At 43.1% G+C, this 21,298-nt stretch overlaps 1 protein-coding gene across 1 annotated transcript in view; it reads left to right on the top strand.

Annotated features, from left to right (window-relative positions):
• Positions 1–21,298, top strand: part of FHIT (fragile histidine triad diadenosine triphosphatase) — a 1,052,756-nt gene that overhangs the window by 1,012,205 nt on the left and 19,253 nt on the right. The window contains 1 exon segment of the mRNA XM_062200182.1: positions 20,294–20,400. Coding sequence (XP_062056166.1) covers positions 20,294–20,395 — 102 coding nt within the window. The 3' untranslated portion in view covers positions 20,396–20,400.

Genomic DNA, 21,298 nt, shown 5'->3' with positions numbered 1-21,298 from the left:
CGGCAGTTTCCACTTTCCTTCAAGCTTGTGTCTTGAATGATGATCAGCGGTGGGGCAACCCGAGGTCAGTGTTCTAGATGATGCTCCAGCCTCTCAAACACTGGAATTGTCACCAATTCTGGGTCCTAAACAAGGAGAGGCCCTGTGAGCAGCAGACATCCCTTCCCATTGCTCTTCCTCTCACTGTGTGGATTCTCTCCAGCTGTCCTTGAGAGAGGGAAGGGCACTACTGCTGGGAATCCAGGGGCAAAGACAGGGGCGCTCGGGGTCTGGCTGGGTGCCTGGATTCTTGGCAAGTTTATTATATCATCAGAGTTTGATGAAGTGACTCTAGGTAAATTTTCAGACTGAAGAGGGCCACTAGAAGAGCTGTTCTGTATCTTTTTTACAGTGTGTGTCTATTCCTGCCTTCGTATTTTACGAGATTATATTTCAAAGGACATAGACCCTTAATTTGAGGATTGAGGATGTTAAACTCTTAACTGTGCCATCCTATTGGATGGCTGTTATGGTTGGTTATTTTGGAAAAAAAAAGTTGTTTAGTGAACACCAAGTATGTACCAAGCTCTGGTTTTGTAAGGTCATTGTTAAGGTAATAGATCGAACCATGTGACATTGATGTCTGTGAAAAGTCAGAGAGAAATTGTTGCTAACAGGCATAGTTTTGCTATCATGGAACCTGCAACTTAATGGGAATGATAGATAAATTATAAGCTACCTGAACTTAATTTCCTGATCTGGAACCACCTAGGAGGGCCACTTTGTGCAGTTTTGAGGGATGATGGGAATAAATATACCCCATGCAAAGAGAAAAGTATGTGCAAAAGGCTGATGGTGAAAGCCAGGGTTGGCAGTTTAGAGAAATCCCTACTTAGACAGCATGAGAACAGAGTGCAGAGCGTTGAGAGATGACGGTGAAATGCTAAGTAAGGGCGTACAGTGCCAGGAAAGACACGCTCAGGCCAAATAACTCAGGACCGGGACAGCAGGTGGCAGGGATTAGAAGGCTGAGTTGAAAGTGCCCTGGACCATTACCTAGAATACAGTTTGGGTTTTTTTTTTTTTTTTTTTTTTTTGTCAACAGGCAGAGAGTTGGTTTTTCCCTGGAAAATTTGTCTTGACATCATTATAACATATTTTAATATTTTTTTTGACAGGCAGAGTTAGTAAGAGAGAGAGAAACAGAGAGAAAGGTCTTCCTTTTCCATTGGTTCACTCCCTAAATGGCCGCTACGGACGGCATGCTGCGCCAATCCGAAGCCAGGAGCCAGGTGCTTCCTCCTGGTCTCCCATGCAGGTGCAGGGCCCAGGGACCTGGGCCATCCTCCACTGCCCTCCCGGGCCACAGCAGAGAGCTGGACTGGAAGAGGGGCAACCGGGACAGAATATGGTGCCCCAACCGGGACTAGAACCCCGGGTACCAGCGCCGCAGGCAAAGGATTAGCCAAGTGAGCCATGGCGCTGGCCGGGTTTTTTGTTTGTTTTTGTTTGTCTGTTTGTTTGTTTGTTTGTTTTTAAAGACATCTCCCAGTACATGGTTCTTTGTTGTGATGCTCTAATTCAGAAAGGAGATTCAGGTCCCTTTTACCCTCAAACTGCAGAAGACTCAAATCATTCACTCAATCTCTCCAGGCCTCTGGGTTCTTCTCTTGTAAGATTGAGTAACAACAGTATGCCTCTGCGAACTCCAGAGTCTGTCGAGTCATTGTCTGTGTGCACAAGGGCTTTCATTCAGATACTGCATCTGAGTCTCTATTGCTAAGCACGTTTTAGACAGTAAATGAAGAGAGAGGGAATGCAGGCTGAGGGAGTGGGTCTCTCGAATCCCAACAGCTCTGAACCTTCACTTCCTCATCCAAAAATGAAGACAGCACCATGGAGTAGGTACTCTTTATGAAGATTAAAATAAATCATCTCAGTATCAGCACTTTTTATCCAGCGCTAACCAACTATCTAACAGTTTCCTTCATAATAATGCTACTACCATAATGATAACAACAGCCATCATTAATCTTCCTTTCCTGTTTTTTGTTGTTTCCACTTTCCTAGAGCGGGAAGGTCCCAGCATTGGATTAAGGGTATCTCTCCGTTTGCCAGGGGCTGAGGTCCATTTTTCATAGAGCAGTGTTTGTTCTTGATTTTGTTACAATTTGGCTGCAGAATTAAGTCTTGAATCTGACTCTTCATACAACTAGATGAGTTCTCTTTTCCACCCAAGGTCCAAACAGCCATTTGCAGAGCAAAAGGACAGCTAATAAGTGGGTTGTTTTGTCTCTGAGATGCCAAAAAATCAGTTTGCCTAATTGAAAAAATGTTAATTTTGGCATCTGGTAGATACAGTCTGAGAACCAATTAGGAACACTCACAGATTATGGACTAATAAATTGGCTACTAGGCTTCAGTCTAATGTCAATGAAGTGGACTTAGTTATTGCCAACATCAAAAATTAAAGAGTGAGAAGAGCAAAATAGCTTTGAAATGGATGACTTTTTCCCATATCTTTTCTGTGTTTCCTGTGGAAATAGTGATCAGTGCACCATGTGTTACTCCAGTGGTAGGCATCAGAAATGGAGACAAACCTAGAAAACCATTAAACCCACTCCTGGTGTGAGAACTGACATAAACAAAAGGACTAACATGGATTGTGAGGTGTGGAAAACATGAGGAATGTATATTACCTCTACAGACATGTTTATTAAAATCTAGGCAAGTATGACTTTTGCTTTGGAAATAAGATATAAAGGCAAATTTATGGAGAGGAGAACTTCTGGATGAGTATCTCGCAGACATAAAGCTCTTAAGGCAAAGCAGTTTTAATTAAGAATAGCATCCTGTGTGAAGTGTTATACCCAAAATAGATCCTAAGGGGAGATTCAGTGAAGGGATACATCAATTTCAGGTCTGTAATCCAATTAATAACTTTAGCACTTTGATACAGCAAATGCTACTGTGTTGTAATTCTTACAGCGATTCATGGAATGAGAGCCTGATTTCTGTCACGAGGGAAATTGCAGTCTGCCTGCATGATATCTCACCTGTTACCCAGGGGTGGTCATTTTTGGTTTGTTTTCCCTCATAGTCTGCTTCTCTTTAGTTATTTAAGCAGTTACATTTAATGACAAGTGAATGTCTGCAAACTCATTATCATAGTTATGGTTTTGACAATATCCTACATCTAACCCAATGACAGCCCCCTAAATCACTTCCCTTTTCATCCTCCATATGGAGTTATCCAGCATCCTGATCCCATGGTCACCAGTACTTTGCTGCTATATATGTATATGTGTGTATATTTAGGATATATATATATACACACACACACACACACACCTCTTGGAAATATTCCAAGTTTTGTTCAAGACTGTTGCAATAAAGTGAATATTATAATAAAGTGGGTTACATGAATTTGTTTCCCAGTGCATGTGCATGTAAAAGTTTTATATATATATATATATATATATATACACACTATAGTCTATAAGGTGTGCAATAGCATTGTATCCACACTTGCCAGCATACCTTGATTTTAAAATGCCTTATTGCTAACAACTGCTGATGATCCTTGAGTGTGTCATAATCTTTTTGCTGGTGGAGGGTCTTGCATCAGTGTTGATAGTTGCTGATTAGTCAAGGTGGTAGCTGCTAGCGGCTGTGTTGGGGTAGCTGTGGCGACTTCTTTTTTTTTTTAATTTTTTTTATTTTTGACAGGCAGAGTGGATAGTGAGAGAGAAAGAGAGACAGAGAGAAAGGTCTTCCTTTTTGCCGTTGGTTCACCCTCCAATGGCCGCCGCGGCCGGCGCATCTCGCTGATCTGAAGCCAGGAGCCAGGTGCTTCCTCCTGGTCTCCCAGGCGGGTGCAGGGCCCAAGCACTTGGGCCATCCTCCACTGCACTCCCGGGCCATAGCAAAGAGCTGGCCTGGAAGAGGGGCAACCGGGATAGAATCTGGCGCCCCAACCGGGACTAGAACCCGGTGTGCCGGCGCCGCAAGGCGGAGGATTAGCCTGTTAAGCCACAGCGCTGGCCTGTGGCGACTTCTTATACTAATAAGACAACAGAGAAATTGGAGGCATCCATTGACTTCCATTCTTGAAAGATTTCTCTGTAACTTGTGATGCTACTTGATAGCATTTTATTCACAGTAGAACTTACTTCAAAGTTGGAAACAATCCTTTCAAACCTTGTCACTGCTTTTTTCACTAAGCCTATGTCATATTCTAACTTTTTTTGTTATTCCATTGATGTTCACAGCATATTTACCAAGAGTAGACCACATCCTAAGAATACAGTCTCTTTGCTCTTCTTTAGGAAGCAACTCTTCATCTTTCAATGGTTTGTCACAAAATTGCCACAATTCAGTCACATCTTCAGGCTCTACATTTAATTCTGGTTCTCTTGCTATTTCCACCATATGTACAATTACTTCCTCCACTGAAGTCTTGAACTCCTCAAAGTCATCTATGAGAGCTAGCGTCGGCTTCTTTCAAACTCCTGTCAAAGCTGAGTTTCTGACCTCCCACACATCACAAATGTCTTCATCGGCATCTAGCATGACATATCCTTTCCTAAAGGTTTTCAGTCTACTTGATCCAGATGCATCAGCAGCATCATTCCATGTGACAGCTGTAGTTATGAAATGCATTTCTTAAATAATAAGGCTTGAAAGTCAAAATGACTCCTTGTACATGGACTGTAGACTGTGTATTTTTTAGCAGGCCTGAGAACAACACTAATTATGTGTGCCTCTTTATCCAAGTGCTCGGTGATCAGATGTATTGCCAATGAGCACCAGTGAGGGTTTGAGTGGATTCAACACCTTTTTTTTTTAATTTTTTATTTTTTTGCATTCAAGTGAACTTATCAGGGCAAGCATTTGGCGTAGTAGTTAAAATACTGCTTAAGTCGTTCACATCCTATTATCGTGGTATGTAGGTTTGATTCCTGACTCCATCTTCCCGCTAATGCGTACCCTGGGAGACAGCAGGTGACGGTTCAAGTAGTTGGGTCCTCATCATTCATGTGGGATGCTTGGAATGATTACAAGCTCTTAATTTCATATTACATCAGCTCCAGCGGTCGCAGGCATTTGTGGAATGAACCAGCAGATGGGAGCATTTTCTCTCTCTCTCTCTCCCTGTTTCTCCAATAAGTTTATTTTAAAAATCTTTATCTTTTAATCCATTGTTCATGAACATTTTTGTAGCGCCCTTCATATTTTGAAAGGAATCTTTCTATCTTAGCAGGTGGTCTCAGTCATTGAATTAAAATACTCAGTGAAACACGTCGCAAACAAATATGCTGTCAGCCCGGCTTCCTTGCTCCATTTGGAGGCCACACGCGGAGTAGACTGAGTGTAACTCTCCGGGTCCTAGGATTTTTAGGACAGTGAGCACTGCCTTCAGCTTCAAGCTGCAGTTATTTCCTAGCACGAGAGCCTGCCTTTGAAGTGTGGAGGCCAGCATTGACTTCTCCTCTGTAGCTATGCAAGTCCGGGACAGCATCTTCATCTCACAGAGGCTGCTTCGTCGGAATTTAAAATCTGTTGTTCAGCGTAGTCGGCTTCGTCAGTTGTCTGCACACGGCTGCTGGATAACTGGCTGGAACTGCTGCAGCCGTCCTTGATGCTGCGCCTTTCCACCTTGCACTTTGCACGTTTCTGTGTTTTTGTGTTACAGAACTGGCTTCTTTCTTTAAACCTCACGGACCAACCCCTGCTAGCTCCAAGCTTTTCTTCTATAGTTCTCTCACCTCTTGCTCACCTCTGTCAGCACTCACAGAATTGAAGAGAGTGAGTGCTTTGCTTTTGATTAGGTTTTGGCTTAAGAGAATATTGTGGCTGGTTTGACCTGTCAGGAAACTCAAACTTTCCTCGTATCCACAATGAGGCTTTATCTTTCTTGCCATTCCTGTGTTCACTGGAGTAGTAGCTGTAACTTCCTTCAAGAACTTTTCCTTTGCATTACAACTTTGCTGTTTGGCACAAGAGGCCTGCCTTTCCATGTTTCTCAGCTTTCGGCATGCCGTCCTCACTACGCTTAATCACGTCTAATGTTTGGTTTAAAGCGAGAGATATGTGACTCTTTCTTTCACTTGAACTCTTAGAGACAATGGGAGGGTTATTAATTTTTTTACACCCAGAAACCTTTTATTCAAGCTATACAAAGCTCATGGATTTCATCAATACAAATTTAGGAACATATTGATTCTTCCCACTAGCATCCTCGCTCTTCTTCCTCTTCCCCCTCCTATTTCCATTCTTATTTTTTACTAAGATCTATTAATTAACTTTATACACATGAGATTAACCCTATGCTAAGTAAAGAGTTCAACAAATAGTATGCAAAAAAAAATAACTGTTCTTTAACAGTCGCCTAAAATAAATTTATCTTTTATTTTTATTTTCTATTTCCTTCTTGAAGTACCCACATATTCTTAAAATGCATGCATTTTGGAATTGTTTTTTAACTTTGTAGAAAAGCATTTTGCTACATATTATCTTTGGGGTATATTATTACAGTGTATGCCTATGGACTGTGTCACTATTAAACATTTCTTTTGTTCACTGTATAATATCACATTTTGTGAATATGTCAAAGTTTAGTTCTCTAATCTGTGTGGGACATTGGTCCTTTCCAGGTTTTTGCTATTTTAATGAGAGTCATTTTGAACATTGTCATTTATGTTGTCTTATGCATGTGCAAGACTTTCTCTAGGGTATTGTACCTGTGCATAGCTCTACTGGACCTTGGGGTATTGGAGATATTAAACTTTGAAGGTAATGCCAGCCTGTTTTCCAAAGAGGTTGCTCCTATGTATCCTGTCACCAGCAATGCCAGAGTGAACCAAGGGGGCCCTCTGTAGACCACAGTATTGCTAGATTTGGATATAGATCTGATTCAACAACATGTGAAAGTGAAAGTGATATTCTACTGTGTGCCCCAGAGCTAGAGCTGGGATTTATGGGTGGAAGTTGGAGGAAGGGAGATTACAATTTATGGCAGGAAAGAATGGTCTCACAGCATGACATGTCAATAAAGGGTCAGATTGTGTTGGGGAGTAGTACGGTCCGTATCTTGGGAGCACTGAAGCCACAGGATGGTAGCACCATGGCTGAAGGACATCAATGTCCCATGGATGTTTGGACTACAGAACTTTAAAGATCTGTGTCAGGGGCAGGTGTTGCGGCACAGCAGGCTCTCCTACTGCTTGGGATGCCCACATTCTATATTATAGTGCTCAGGTCCAGTCCCGCCTTTGCTTCTCATCCCACTTCCAGTTCATGCACACACTGGGAGGCAACAGATCGTCTATCATGCACTTTGTCCCTGCTTCTAGGTGGAGCCTGGAATGGATTTCCTGACTCCTAGTTTGCCTGATCCTGCCCTGGCTATTGTAGGCATTGGGAGAGTAAACCAGCAAATAGAAGATCTTTCTTCCTCTCTTTCTTTCTCTTTCTTGGTGCCTTTCAACTAAATACATAAATACTTTGAAAAAAATACCAACTCTAAGAACCACTATTTTTTCGAATATTTTTTTCTGAATCTTTATACAGATAGCTGAAATTATAAGAAGTTATTTCAAAGTATTTTTATTTTCCCTCTCCTACTAAACTCCCAACCCAACTTCTTTAAACCCTTGAGAAGCACTGAGATGAGATTAATTAAAAGATTAGAACTCTTAAAAGATTTTTATGAGTTTTTCATTCATGAAGTTATAACTCCAAACAATAATTTGTTCAGCTTTAATGAGACTATCAGATACTCAGTTTAAAAAAAAATACAAAAAACCAAGCCCTATCTTTCTATTTATCTATATCTGTATCTCCCAGCCTCTTTCTCCAGTGGCTTTTGAGCACCTCAGTAACAAATAATTGGGAGGTGAGATGCACAACAGGAAGCTGAGGGAAGTGAGGGTATCTCTTTCCTAGCCTGATGCTTCCAAATACTCACAAGGCCGGCATTGCTTGTTAATTTTTCACTGTGATAAATCCACGCGCATGTATGTTTATGTGTGTGTGTGTGCCTTACATCTGTGTTGCCTATCCTGATTTGTGGTTTGTGTACAATTAAAGGGCGTATAAAATGAACTGTTGAACCAAAAGCAAGGAAACCTCTGTTTGTTTCAAGTATCCCTGGTTGAAAAAGAAATGTTAGAAGCGCACTGTGACAAAGGTCAGCTGTCAGGCATGGTAAGCTCAGCGTTTCAGCTGCATCTGAGGCTTTATGTCTTCATTAAGGAAGGTTTTTAAATGGAATAGAGAAAGGCATTTGGGAAAGGTTGGCTCCTAATTTGTTTATGCGTTATACGGGCCAGGTTTTCTGAAGGGCATTGGAACAGCTCCATCAGATATTAATGGATTTAGAGGCAACAGAGGGTATGTTACTTCCAGTGGGCGAGCGGCAGCTTTGGCCGGTGCCATTTTGTAACCAGAGGCAGAACAGTCATCTGGTAGAAGGAAAGAATCGTGACCGACCCACTGGATTGGTGACGACCTCTGGAATACAGGAAATCTGTATCCTTGTGCCAGGCACCTGGCTGGATGTAGCTCTTTTGGCTATGCCTGACATATGGTAAGCACTCACAAAGAAGTTTGCAAGGGCAGCTTGTGTCTCAGCTGCTTTGAGGTGGTCACCACTTGTGCAAATATCTTGCTGCTCACCTGCTTCTCTGAGAAAGTTTCCTAGTGGCACACCTGATGTTAAGGTGAGGGAGAGGCCCAGTAGCCAAACACGAAGCCACAGAGCGGCACTGCCCACATCCAGAGGTCATGTCAGGGCCAGCTATTCCGTGCTGGCCTCTGCACTTTCTGCTGAGTCTGCTCTTACTGCCTGTTTGCTAAATGTTCTTCTGAGCCTTGCACGACGTAGAAGCTTAAGAGTAGCTGTTCTCTAGTTCTTGTGCCTCTAACTGTGTAAGAGGAGGAGAGATTTTTCCTCGTTAGTAGTCAGCTTTTCATCACTCTGACAGACACCTGGGAGGAGCTTGTGGGGAGGGAAGGAGGCTTATTTCAACTCACAGTTTTGAAGATTGACCGTTCAAGACCAGGCCTGTGCAGGCACCTGACGAGGCAGGATGATGATGGAGGCATAGGCATATGTTGTGCCAGGAAGCAGACAGGGAATATTCCTGTCCTTCATGTGCTTCAAGCATGGCAGCTTCACCCTAGCAACTGAATGCTTTCTGACCACTCTCCAAGGCCTCACCTGCAGACAGTCTCCACCCAAATGCCTTGAACCATTAACAGTAATCCATTAGCTATTAACATAAGACTTTGGGATCTAAGCCTCCAATGCCCGTGCCTTTGGTGACCCCCTAACTCCTATGCAAATCCTAACACCCACTTTTCCACCTTCTCTTGTACTCTCTTTGGAAACTTCCTCACTCTACGTGGATCTTTCTTTCCTTCCTCAGGACATGGGCAATTGTGGGTCCCTCTTAGCTTAACTATCGCCTCCTCAGAGCAGTCTCCCCCAACCATAGTGTGTAATGTAGTTCCCTCTGTTATTCTCTCTCACGGTATTCACAGATGTGATTACAGTTGGTCCTCTCAGTATCCACGGACTCATGCAACTATAGGTCAAAAATATGAAAGTAGTTTGTACTAAACATGTACAGACTTTGTTGCCTTTGAGGTGAGCGGTTGGTGTATCCTGGAACCAACACTACCTCGACACAGAGTGACACCTGTACTTGATAATTGCTGCCTTCTTCGTGCAGTGTAAACCTCCCTAGAGCACTAACTGTCCTTGAGTACCATAGAATTCAAGGTATGGTGTGTTGGGAAGTGTAATACTGGTGGAATAATTGGAAAAGTTCCGCAGAGAAATGAGCTTCAAATGCACTGGGGGCCTGGATTATGCAAAATCCCCACTATATCTAGTTCGGCTTTTTCCAAAAGGGTTGTCTCTGGAGAACCCAGTCCCTGCTGCCTGGAATAAGGTGTTGAGAAGGGCTCTGAGATGATGTTCACACGTATTCCGTGTGTACCTGGTGCCTGTCTCCTTCTGCTGGTCCTGGGTTTGCTTAGCTTCTGTGAGGTGCCTTTGAAAAAAGCCACATTCAGCTGAAGCCTCTATGAAATAAAATGTTCAGGAGATTCAAATGCAAGCAGAAATTGCCCCTGTGCCTTTTCCCAATCCTGTTCTGAGTACTTCAGGTTGACATCAGTCTGGCATTAAAGGAGAATGCACTTGTTCAAACACCAATATCTGAAACACACGGGGAAAGGCTTACAGAACATGACTGGCCAAGGAAATTGCTTTTTGAATAAATGCTTCCTTCTCTGACGTTTGTTTCATCACCAGCCTTTCTTTCATAGGAGTTTCATTTCATTTCTTGGTGAGCACGCTTTTTAAAATCCGGAGGTCTGAGGAAATCAAAGTGGCTGAACTCTCTCGCCCCTATGGCTTCCCCAATTTCCTACCCACTGAAAAGCCTGTTGAGCTCACTCACACAGGTTGGGGCTTGGGACAAGGAGTTGGTGCCCAGCAAGCACTGCGCAGGGCTGGGATTCTCCCTCCCTGGACCTTGATGCCAGATTGCAGGTTGACCCCTGTTTGCAACTGTAGTTTTGTTTTCCACGCAGCTTTCCCACCCAGGTTTCAAAACTGTGCACCAGAAGACAGCGTCTAAGAATCTGCAGAGGGCAGCCAGAAAAGGAGAACTCTATTCGGAATAAGTGCTGCCCTGAATTAGTCATGTGACACTGCTTGAGGGTTGAAATTCCCATGGGAGCTGGGGCAATGAGCTGGAAAATGGGAATGCTAAACTTGTATAGCCAGTATGTTGGGAGGGCAAAGTGCAGTGAGGACTCAAAGATGGATGGTACTCAGATTATTTGGTCATTTCTACCATATATGTGGGAACCAGAGAGGAAGCATTTTTTTTTTTTGCCAAATTAGACATTGTTGAGGGATTATTATTATTTGAAGAACAAAGAACTGCTGGGTGTATGGAATTGATTTCTCTCTGGAACCCCATAGTCAGCCTATTGCCATAATAGGATTTTTATCGCGAATGCCGAGCCCGGCTGTTAGACAAGATCAGTCTAATCCCGTACAAACATGAGTCTCACTACAGTAAGCTAAGAAGAAAATTTTAGCAAAGGGGTGTGCTAAGTCAGGTTTATACTTCACTCTGTCTGTGCCAAGGATTCCCAAACACAGTGAATCCTCGGAAAGTCTCTTCCAGAGTCCCGTTCCTCAACAGCCCTGGTGTGGTGTTGTGAGAAAGTTCTAGATGGGCACTAGCCATGAAACAGTATCTCAGGTCCAGGAGGCTGTGCTGGGATTTACTTGTCACAGATCCACATTTCAGGATAGTGTCACTTGTGTTAGGCACAGTGATTAAAACTCCCCTTGGGACAACTGCCTCCCATATTGGAGTACCTTGGCACCCACATGGGAAACCCAGATTGAGTTTCTGGACCCTGGCTTCAGTGAGGTCCAACCCCAGATGGATGACTGAACCAGCAGATGGTTCTCTTTCTCTGTTTCTCTACCCTTGAAATAAAAAGAAATACTTTTAAAACTTGAGAACAATTCTGCTTAGGCTGAGGAGCTGGAGTTGCACTTTGCTGAGCCACTCCTAACAAGCGTTGGGAGGAAAATTATAAACTTTAATGTCCAGTAAGTTCAAGCAATTTTTTAATGGCAGGTATACGCTTCAGCAAACCTGAAATGCTTACCTTGGTTTGCACACATTTTATTGGGTGTTTGGGACACTTTGAAGATCATTCACAGTACAGTTAGTTGAGTTGTACTTGATACAAATGGTGGTGCTGGCAAAGTCCCATTTGCTGCTTTGGCAATCAGCTTGACAATGTGATACTTTAAGTATAATTAGATAAGCAATTGAGTTCTATCATAGTACAGTAGTTTGGTGTAATTGTTTTCCAGTGCTGTGATTTCCTAGTTAATAAATACTTTTGGGGGTTACAAATTCTTACACATTAATATCTATATTCCTTGAAAGGGAATTGTTGCTAATTACTACACAGGCAGCTCCAAAAAAAGTTACTTTTATTCTAGTTATGCTCAAGTCAAAGCTTTGGCAACTAATCAAGTGATGAATGCTTCATTGATTACCTGAATTTCTCTCCAGCAAAGGGCAAAGATTGGGGCTTTGGGATCCTCCCAGTGCACAGAGGGCCCCGGAGGGAGTTTGCACTTTGAGGTCTTGCCATCTAATGTTTAGTGTGCGGATGCAGCTCATATGCAGTATAAGAAGGGAGGATCTGAACATAGTTTTATACAAAAATACTTGGAGAATCTAAGAAATGCCAAAGAAGCCGATGTGATAGCCAGCGACTGGTGTCAGGTCAGTTTTCTGCCTCGAGTGAAAGGGAGGGATGATTCATTAGACCACCAAGACAGGTCGAAGTGTGTCACGCTATGCTCAACAGCCGCACATGGCGAGAGGATGCGCAGGGCCTAGCCGCACAGTCTGTGCTGGAAACTGGCGTTAGGTGGTACAAGAAAGTGAGCTGTGTCTCGGGATTCTGGATGCTTTCTCAAGGCTCGGTCGCAATGGTCCAGGAAGGCGTCTAGGAGACTTTGGGAAATGTGTGATAGAAGACAGGTGGAGAGGCTACTGGGCAAGGCTAGAGTGCTTTTCCCACTGGTTTCGAGCAGCCTCCGCAGGGAAGCCAGGATCCACGTGTGCTCTACAGAAGGTCTGTCTCCAGGGAGGTTGCCGGCCGTTCCTACTATTAGACCTCTGTACTTGCTTATGGGACAACTGGCCTCCCTTCCCCATTCCTGCCACCAAGCACCCATTTCTTGTTTGACTACTGCAGCAGCTTGTGTCCCTCTAATTCCTTCTCTAGCCAGCCCATGCTTTGTGAAAAGTTAGTCTAGTCTTTTTACTTCCCTGTTTTAAAACTTTGATATCTTCTCCTTGCGTGAAAAATAAGATCCAGACTTGGGGCCATACCCTCAGGCTACAAGTGATCTGCTATCCCACCTGAGGGATGCCTGTCTCTGATTCTATGCTTCCTTCTCCCTCCAACACTCTTCATCCTGATTCTTTGCTTCACCCACCTCTTGTCATTATTTGTATTCCAGCTTAAATGTCACCTCCTCATTGAGGCTTTCTTTAATAGCGCCCCACCTGAAGTTCCACCATCCACACACATCCCTAAAAGTGTACTGTCAGCCCTGCATATCCATGGGTTCACCATCCTTGGATTCTGCCAACTGTGAATTCAAAATGCTCGAACAGAAGACACTGTACTTCCTGAACAGTATAGTTTTTCTCATCTTCATTCTCCAAACAATACAGTGTGACAAGTATTTACATCACATGTATGCTGTCTCAAGTATTATCAAGATTTAAAACATGTAAGTGGATGTACCCAGGTTATATGTGCAATAGAATAGTGTGCTATAGAAGGCACTAGAGTATCCATGGATTTCAATTTCTTTGGGACTTGGGCGTCCAGGAACCAACACTCCACTGATGCCAAGGGATGACTGTCCTCTGGTTTTTATCAGAACTGTTATGATTTAAAATAATCTTGGCTCCAAAGAACCTGTCAGAAGAAAAAAGGTCTGAAGCCTTCTAGAGTTGCAGGCAGCTAGTTTCTACTGGGCTGAAGTGCTGAAAGGGCCACACTTCAGCCTCAGATCTTCGGGAGCCTTCTCCCACTTCATTGTGTCCCCATCCGTGAGCCACTGCCCAAGCTGTCAATGCCATGTTTATATCCCCATTCCCCATCCTGTTTAATACAAACTCATATATAAAGTAAACTCACATATCGTAGCTTAAATAAGTTATAAAAGAGACTTGAGCTGGCTAGCCATAAGTAGCAGATTACCCTCACAATAAATGTAATGTAAACACTGGAATATGGTTATACTCTAGCTAGCATCTGGGTGGCTTTTTCCCTGTAGAAATCACGTTGGTGTTGCGTTAAAGACATAATCAAGAAGAGACTTTATTCTTCTTTTGTTTTTGTTTTTTTTTGAGAGGTTAGAGAGAAAGGGAGAGACAGAGAGGTCTTCCACCTGCTGGTTTACTCCCCCAATGGCTAGAGCTGGGCCGATCTGAAGACAGGAGCTTCTTCAAGTCTCCCATGCAGGTGCATGGGCCCAAGCACTGGGACCATCCTCCACTGCTTTCCCAGTCCATAAGCAGAGAGATGGATGGGAAGAAGAGCAGCTGGGACATGAACTGGCACCCATAAGGGATGCTGGCACCCCAGGCAAAGGCTTAGCCTACCACGCCACAGCGCTGACCCTGAGACTTTTTTCTTGATTAAGCAGAAAGCCTGAAAGATTATGCTTTCAGTAGGATTCAAAACTGTTTGCAGCTTTGCATTTGTAGGACTGGAAGCCACTTGTGGGCCACTGAGATCTATATCGCATCTGTTAATAATGTGACATTTAAGTTTCTCAAAGTAACAAATGCATTTTAGCACTCTTGAAAATTGGGTTCATTGTTGCTCGCTGCCTAGCGCTCATGAGGAAAGATGGCTGAAATGAGTTGGGAAAGCCCCTATGGACCACAGTGCCAAGGAACTGGCGCATGCCCACATCCTGTGCTGCTGCCCAGAACACCCCTGTCCTCAGAATCCCAGCATCACCTTAAAGCCAAGTCCAAATTTCTGCTTTTCAAGTCAATGCCAGATCTTGAGTCCTGCAGGAATTTCTTTCTTTCTCTCTCAGACATTCTGAGGACACTTTGATGGAACTTTTTGTTCAGTACTTATGCCAGTCTGACTCGTGCTAAATTATGTATGGATAAATCTGTCTGCCCTATTGAGCAGTGAAACCCCAGAAGGCGAAGATTTTTGCCTTATTCATCTTTATATCCTTCATAAAACCTAGAACAGAGTCAGGAATACGTCATGTGCTCAACAAATTCTTGCTGGCTGAATTGAACGTAATAGGAGAATCAGATCTAAGGATTTTTTTTTTCCTAGTCAATGCAATTATTTTCCTTTTGAGGTTTTGTGTATATAAACTCCTATGTAAACAGATCCATCAACCCATAAGAAATGGTTTCTTTGAAAGCACCTCGCTCTGTACGTAGTTTTACAAAACTGGCAACAGTGGCATACATTATTTTATAGCAACAGCCACATTTATATTCAGCCACTTGTATTTAAGAAGAACAACATTACATTGGCCTAGCCCCTTTTGTAGACACTTCAGCATTTACTACATGTTAGTTCCAAATTTTGAAGAGCATTTACTGTATTGTGAATCATTCCCACTGTATTCCATTACAAAGCTATAAAAATGTCAATAGCCAAGGCGACTTGAGCATTACATCAGAGAGTTCATCATTATCCCAATACACCTTGTGGTAGTACACTCCATGCACAGGAGGGAGCACAGTGGCAAAGTCAACACATATCAGTACTTCAATCAGAAATCCTGTTAACTCTGCTTTCCTTGAAACTCATCTCGAGCAGATAAAATGACATGGCTACAGATACACGTGTGTTTTACTTGTTAATCGGTTTTCAAAGCTGGATAGAAATGGAGTTTGCTTCGAGGCGCTCTCATAGGCTACAATATTTTGAATGTGACTAAAGACTTTGGTTCGAGTTTTTGCAAACTTTGTCACTTTGGTGTGTCCTTGCCGCCAAAAGATAAATAGGTGAGAAGTTCCAGTTATGGTTGCTGCATCATAGGGGCCCGGATGTGCATTGGGCCCTGAGCTGAGCATTTTCACAGTGAGCTCAGTCACATTGAGCTCAGGGGTCTTCACTGCAGGGAGGAGAGAAAGACAGCTGCAGTGCCTTGACTCCCAGACAGAGCGAGGCGGCAGCAGTACTGTCATTTTATGTACTACTAAGAAGAGAAACACTGCCAATTAAACGATGGCACACTGTGCATTATAGGACACATTTTTGATTTCAGGATGTGCAAGTATGACAAAGTGTGCATCTTAGAACTTATGAACTGTGGAATTAAAATAGTGCTGGTGCGTTGTGCTGCATTCCATGCAATAATCACAGTAAACCCTAGAGTGCACAAAATGCTTGCTCTTCCCTTGGCTGGTTTTTTCTTTTTTTTCTTTTTTCTTTTTCCCCCAGGATACATAGTGAGGCAAGTTTGAGAACAACTCACTTACCAAAAGCAAGCCAAGTACTTCCTGTGGCACTTTTCTAAGGGGTCTCCTGTATCAAGTTCCCAGATAAAATACAAGAATCTCAGCTAAATATGAATTTCAGATAAAAATTCATTTGTAAGAATGACCCAAATGCTATATGAGACATACTAGAAACAAAATTAACTGAGTGTCTTGTATTTTTGTTAACTTGCCAGCCACACTCCCAGGGTGATTTTGATTCCCTTTGACCTTCTCCCTCTTGGGCTGTAATGAAGGCTTGTCATGGGTAAAAGTTATTCACTTTATTATTCATGGGTCATCTGAGAGCTGAGTGTCCTCCTCAGACCTGGAGGTCCCATTCATTGGTGTGGATCGGAATTCTAATCCCAACCTTGTCAATAAATATTGATTTATTTGAGGGGGTTGGGCAGCATGTGCACTAGAGAATGCCCCCCTTGCTGGTTCACTCCCCAAATGCTTGCAGTGGCTAATACTTGGCCTGGGCTGAAGCAGGGAGCCAGGCACCCAATCCAGGTTTCCCACATGGGTGGCCTGGATCCACCTACTTAACCCAGAGTATACATTAGCAGGAAGGTGGAATTGGGAGCAGAGACAGGACTGAAAGTCCACTATTCTAATATGGGACATGGGCGTCTTAACCAGTAGATCGAGTGTTCATCCTTGATCCTGACTTTGAATTGTCTTAGAGGACAGTTAGGTCCAATACATAGAGATCACTGGGAAACCATGAAAACACTAGATACTTGCACTTCTGGAGTGATCAGTGGTTGCTTTTGTGGGGAAAGCATATGTAGCCTAAAATCAGTAATAACAGCAGTAGCAGGAGTAGTAGCAATTAGCGGTACAACACAGTAAGTACCCCTTACTTTGTGACAGGTACATCACTGTTTACACTTCTCTTATGCCTCCCATATTACAGAGGGGGAAACTGAGGCAGAAAATGGTTAAGGCGCTTGCTCTCCTAGTTCTTGTTAAAGTATGGAGCAAACCTCACTTTCTTATTGGGCACTTGCTAGGTAACTCTGTGTCCTTTGTCACTCCCAATTATAATGCTGTTTCTTTGTGAACCCAAGGTAACTCTCAAAAACCTTTCAGCTGGGTTAGCTGCAGCTAGCACTTTGCAGATGCCATCTCACTAAGAGTCAACCGTTGGAGACCACCTTCCCTATGGGACTGCCTCCTGATGACAGTAAAAAGGGATTGCTTGGTTCAGTGATCCAACACCAGGTGGAATATCTGCTGTGTTATTAAATAGTTACCACCTTTCCCTGGGGTAGCTTCAAGTAATCGGGAAGTTTCACCCAAAGTGAACTTGTCTTTTTATTCTGTTATTCTCTGAATTTTCTGACGGTCCCTCATATGTGTATGGGCTCTATTTACACACAAACTTCTGAATGCAGTGCTGCTTAACGATGAGTGTGCCGTACAGTTGTTTGACAAGTATATTTATTTAAAATCCCTAAACCCAGGCTATCTGGAACCTATTAAACAAAATCCCTGGGGGAAATTTTATTTTTCAAAATACTCTTTATCATTCAAGCAGCCAATCACTGTTGACCACAGGTTTCTATCTGTGGCTTTTAGTAGAGATATCTCTTAAGTTTTAAAAAGCATGTACAACAGAGTTTTGCAAAGATGATTAGTGTCATTTTATTTATTTCCTATTTTCTCATAAACAACTTCTAAGCATTGGCACAGTGTTGCCATCTGTAAGGCATATGACAATAACAGACGGCTGCCTAATAACCAGGAAGGCATTAATGTTCACGGGCTCTCGATTATTTGGATTCATCTGGAATGATCCGTGTTGATGAAGATACTTAATGCTTGATTTCTGTGTCTTCCACTGGCAGTCCCACAAGTGGGAAGGCCGTATTTCCTGGGTTTTGCATTGTTTGTTGTCTTCCTATGGAGTTGTTACCATATGGATTTATAACAGACCTAAAGGTAGTATCAAAATGAAAATTAGTTCTTGGGTAGAATAACAGTCGTGTTTGACTTGCCTGTAGCAAGTGCATCATGCCTTCCTATGCAAGGAAGGAAATGACTTCTTAATGTGGTTTTTTTCCACTAAGGAGAATTAAATCTATGTGGCAAAATGTAAAACCAGCGTGCTGGCAGCTAAATTCTGAACAGAAGATCCATGACCCTCATAAGCATATTTGTGGCCTGGTTCTATGTTAATAACCCTCATTTAGGCTCCTACTTACCCCGAGTGGAAATGCAGCTCAGCTGGAGAGCGAAGCTGTAGTTCCCTCGCTGTTTTGCCTTCTGTATCGAAGTTTGCTCTAAATAAATGGAGAAACTTCCCCATCTGCTGCAAGCTGCCAGGTTGGGGTCTCAGGGTTTTATTTAGAGTGTTCCTGAGATAGCAAACCCTACTATTTTAGTTTGATAGATTTTTTGCTGAGCTGAGATTAATTTCAGAGGCTGCAACTTTTAGGTGATATGTCTGATGGAGTGGAACAGAATCAGGAAGTATCTACTTTTCAGTGGCAAACACCTTCCAGGACAGATAGGGCAAATGATGCCAGTAACAACCCTGGCACCTGTCACTACCTAGCTACACTCAATTTCCTCCTTAGTAAATGGGGTTAAGTAATATCTGCTTGGTGGGTCATTGTAAGGATTAAATGAAATAATGCATGTCCAACAAACTGCCTTTCCCATCATCAGTGCTAGCCATCATCAGTGCCATTAAATCATGTGTGTCTATCTGAAATAACTTCACACAAAATCGTACACATTGCCTTCATTGAACAATTTATACTTGCAGCATTATTCTAGGTTTAGAGCCACACAGGAAAACAACAAAGTTAGTTCATGAAACTAAATTTTGATAGGAGATGAAAGGGGCAACATTTAGCTTTTCCAAAAAAAAAAAAAAAATTGAGAACTTTCTGTTTTTGATACAACTGAAACTGTATTTGCTCCTTATGTAACTCAGACATATACAATATTTAAAAAAATAAATATTGGTATCTAAGGAGGATTTTAAAATGTTTCCCTGGACTGGGACCCATTGGTAATTTTAATTTTGTGTAAAGATCTATTTATTTTGGAAGTCAGAGTTAGAGAGAGAGAAGGGGAGAGACAGATATTCCGTCTGCTGGTTCACTCCCTAGATGGCCACAACAGCCAGTGCTGAGTCAGGAGTTTCACTTGGGTCTCCTATTTGGCTTCAGAGGCCCAAACACGTGGGCCATCTTCTACTGCTTTTACCTGGGCCATTAGCAGGGAGCTGGATTAGAAATGGAGTAGTGGGATAAGAACTGGTGCCATTATGGGATGTCGGGGTCATAGGTGACAGCTTCACCCACTATACCACAAAGCTGGCTTCCATTGTTAATTTTTGATTGTTGGCTGCCTGGAGCCTCTTTTGATGGAGATACTAATTTCTTCCTCAATTCATGGTGCTTGTATTATCATAAATTTGCTTGGGCTAGGTTCATTGAACAAAATTGTTCAGAGGTGGTATAAGAGAAGCTAAATTAAAGAAAGTACAGGTGGCACATCCTTAAGCTAAAAATCTGGAATCTGAAATGCTCCAAAATGTGAAACTTGGAGCTCCAACTGACATCACATGATAGGTCACAGCCAAAACTCAGGTGCACAGAAAGTATTACACAACATTCCTTGAGGCTAAGAATATAAGGTACATATGAAACAGATTTATGACTGGACTCGTGTCCTCTTTCCAAGTTACCTCATAATATACTTGCAAGTATTCCAAAATATAAACACTTCTGGTCTGGAGAATTTTTGATAGGGAGTAGTCAAGCCGTGGTAGGTAAACCACAGGCAGTCTTAGAGGGGCTGTTTATGGGTTTGTGGCACACTCAGGGCCATCAGAGTCTGAAATAAATGAATGGTGCCTGCCACACATAAGAAGATTGGAGAGTGGTAGAGATTCTGGTGAATGGAAGAATGTTCTCCCCTCCCATTCCCCTACTGTCAGCAGCCAATGACAAGGCAATAGAAGGTGACAGTGACCTAACCTAGCTACCTATTGAAGAAACAGGAAACATGGATTCTTATGTAAAACTCTCCTCATTTTCAAATTTTGGCAATGGATACAATTAAGAGCTGGATCTACTCCTATCAGCCTCTAATTCACAGATTCTCTCTATCCAGCCCTCCACCCCTAACATTTGTTCAAGAAGATTCCTAAGGACCCATTAATGAGCTTTTTCCATTTTTTTTCCCCAAAGCTCCAGAAGCATGACAAGGAGGAGGAGGACTCTCAGGCCTCCTGGAGATCAGAGGAGGAAATGGCGGCCGAAGCGGCAGTGCTGCGTGCCTACTTTCAGTGACACAGGTAAAGACCGTGCCCTTCCTTCATCCTCACCGAGACCTTCCTGTGGTCTCAGGAATGGGGTGCAGAAAAGCAGCTTCACCCACATCCCTGGGCAGTGGCTGCAAAAGACATAAAAGCCAGAGTGGAGGAAGTCCTGGCTCTTAAAGACTTAACTCCCAACCCCTTGTCTCCCTGTCTCCACAGACTCTCTCTGTTTCTGAACTTGCTTCCAGGCCAGCTCACCCTACATACCCCAGGCTTCCTTCATTGCTCTTCTGTCTCTATCAAGAAGATAATGCAAACCTGATGGCTGAAAGGTCAACATCCTTTTGGAGCAGGGATTGAGCAGGCATTTGGGATGCCCATGTCTCGTATTGGAGTGTGTCTTTTTAGCTCCTAACTCATGACCCAAGCTTACTACTGTGAGCCCTGGGAAGCAGTGGTTATGACTTGGGTGGTTGGGTTCTTGATACCCATGTGGGCAACCAATATTGAATTCCTAGCTCCCAGCTTTAGCTGACTCTGACCAGGCCATGGTGGGCATGTAAAGGAGTAAACCAATGGATAGGATCAATCGATCTCTCTCTCTCTCGCCTCTCAAAAACCAACCAACCAACCAACCAACCCAAAATCTGCAGGTGAGACACTGCTCTCAGGCTCAGGTCTCAGATTGTTGTTCATCTGCAAGGTCTGTGAAGCAGCTTGCTCTGCTTCCCTCCTGTTTTAGAAGCCCCCAGGCCTATTTCTCTGTGCAGCCTGGGACTCTTCTGCAGAGCTGCTATCTGGTAAATGACCTTCTGGGTTTCCCTGGAGTGTTGCCTGCTGGGAAGTTCAGGCCACAGGGAAAGGCCAGGACGTGACAGCCTTATCTTTGTGCATTAATAATGTTGCACTGTTGGAGACTGTGGGTTTAAAACTG

The sequence above is a fragment of the Lepus europaeus genome, chromosome 9 (genome assembly GCF_033115175.1).
Source record: "Lepus europaeus isolate LE1 chromosome 9, mLepTim1.pri, whole genome shotgun sequence".
Taxonomy (NCBI): Eukaryota; Metazoa; Chordata; class Mammalia; order Lagomorpha; family Leporidae; genus Lepus; species Lepus europaeus.
This window is presented reverse-complemented; position numbering and strand designations above follow the sequence as displayed.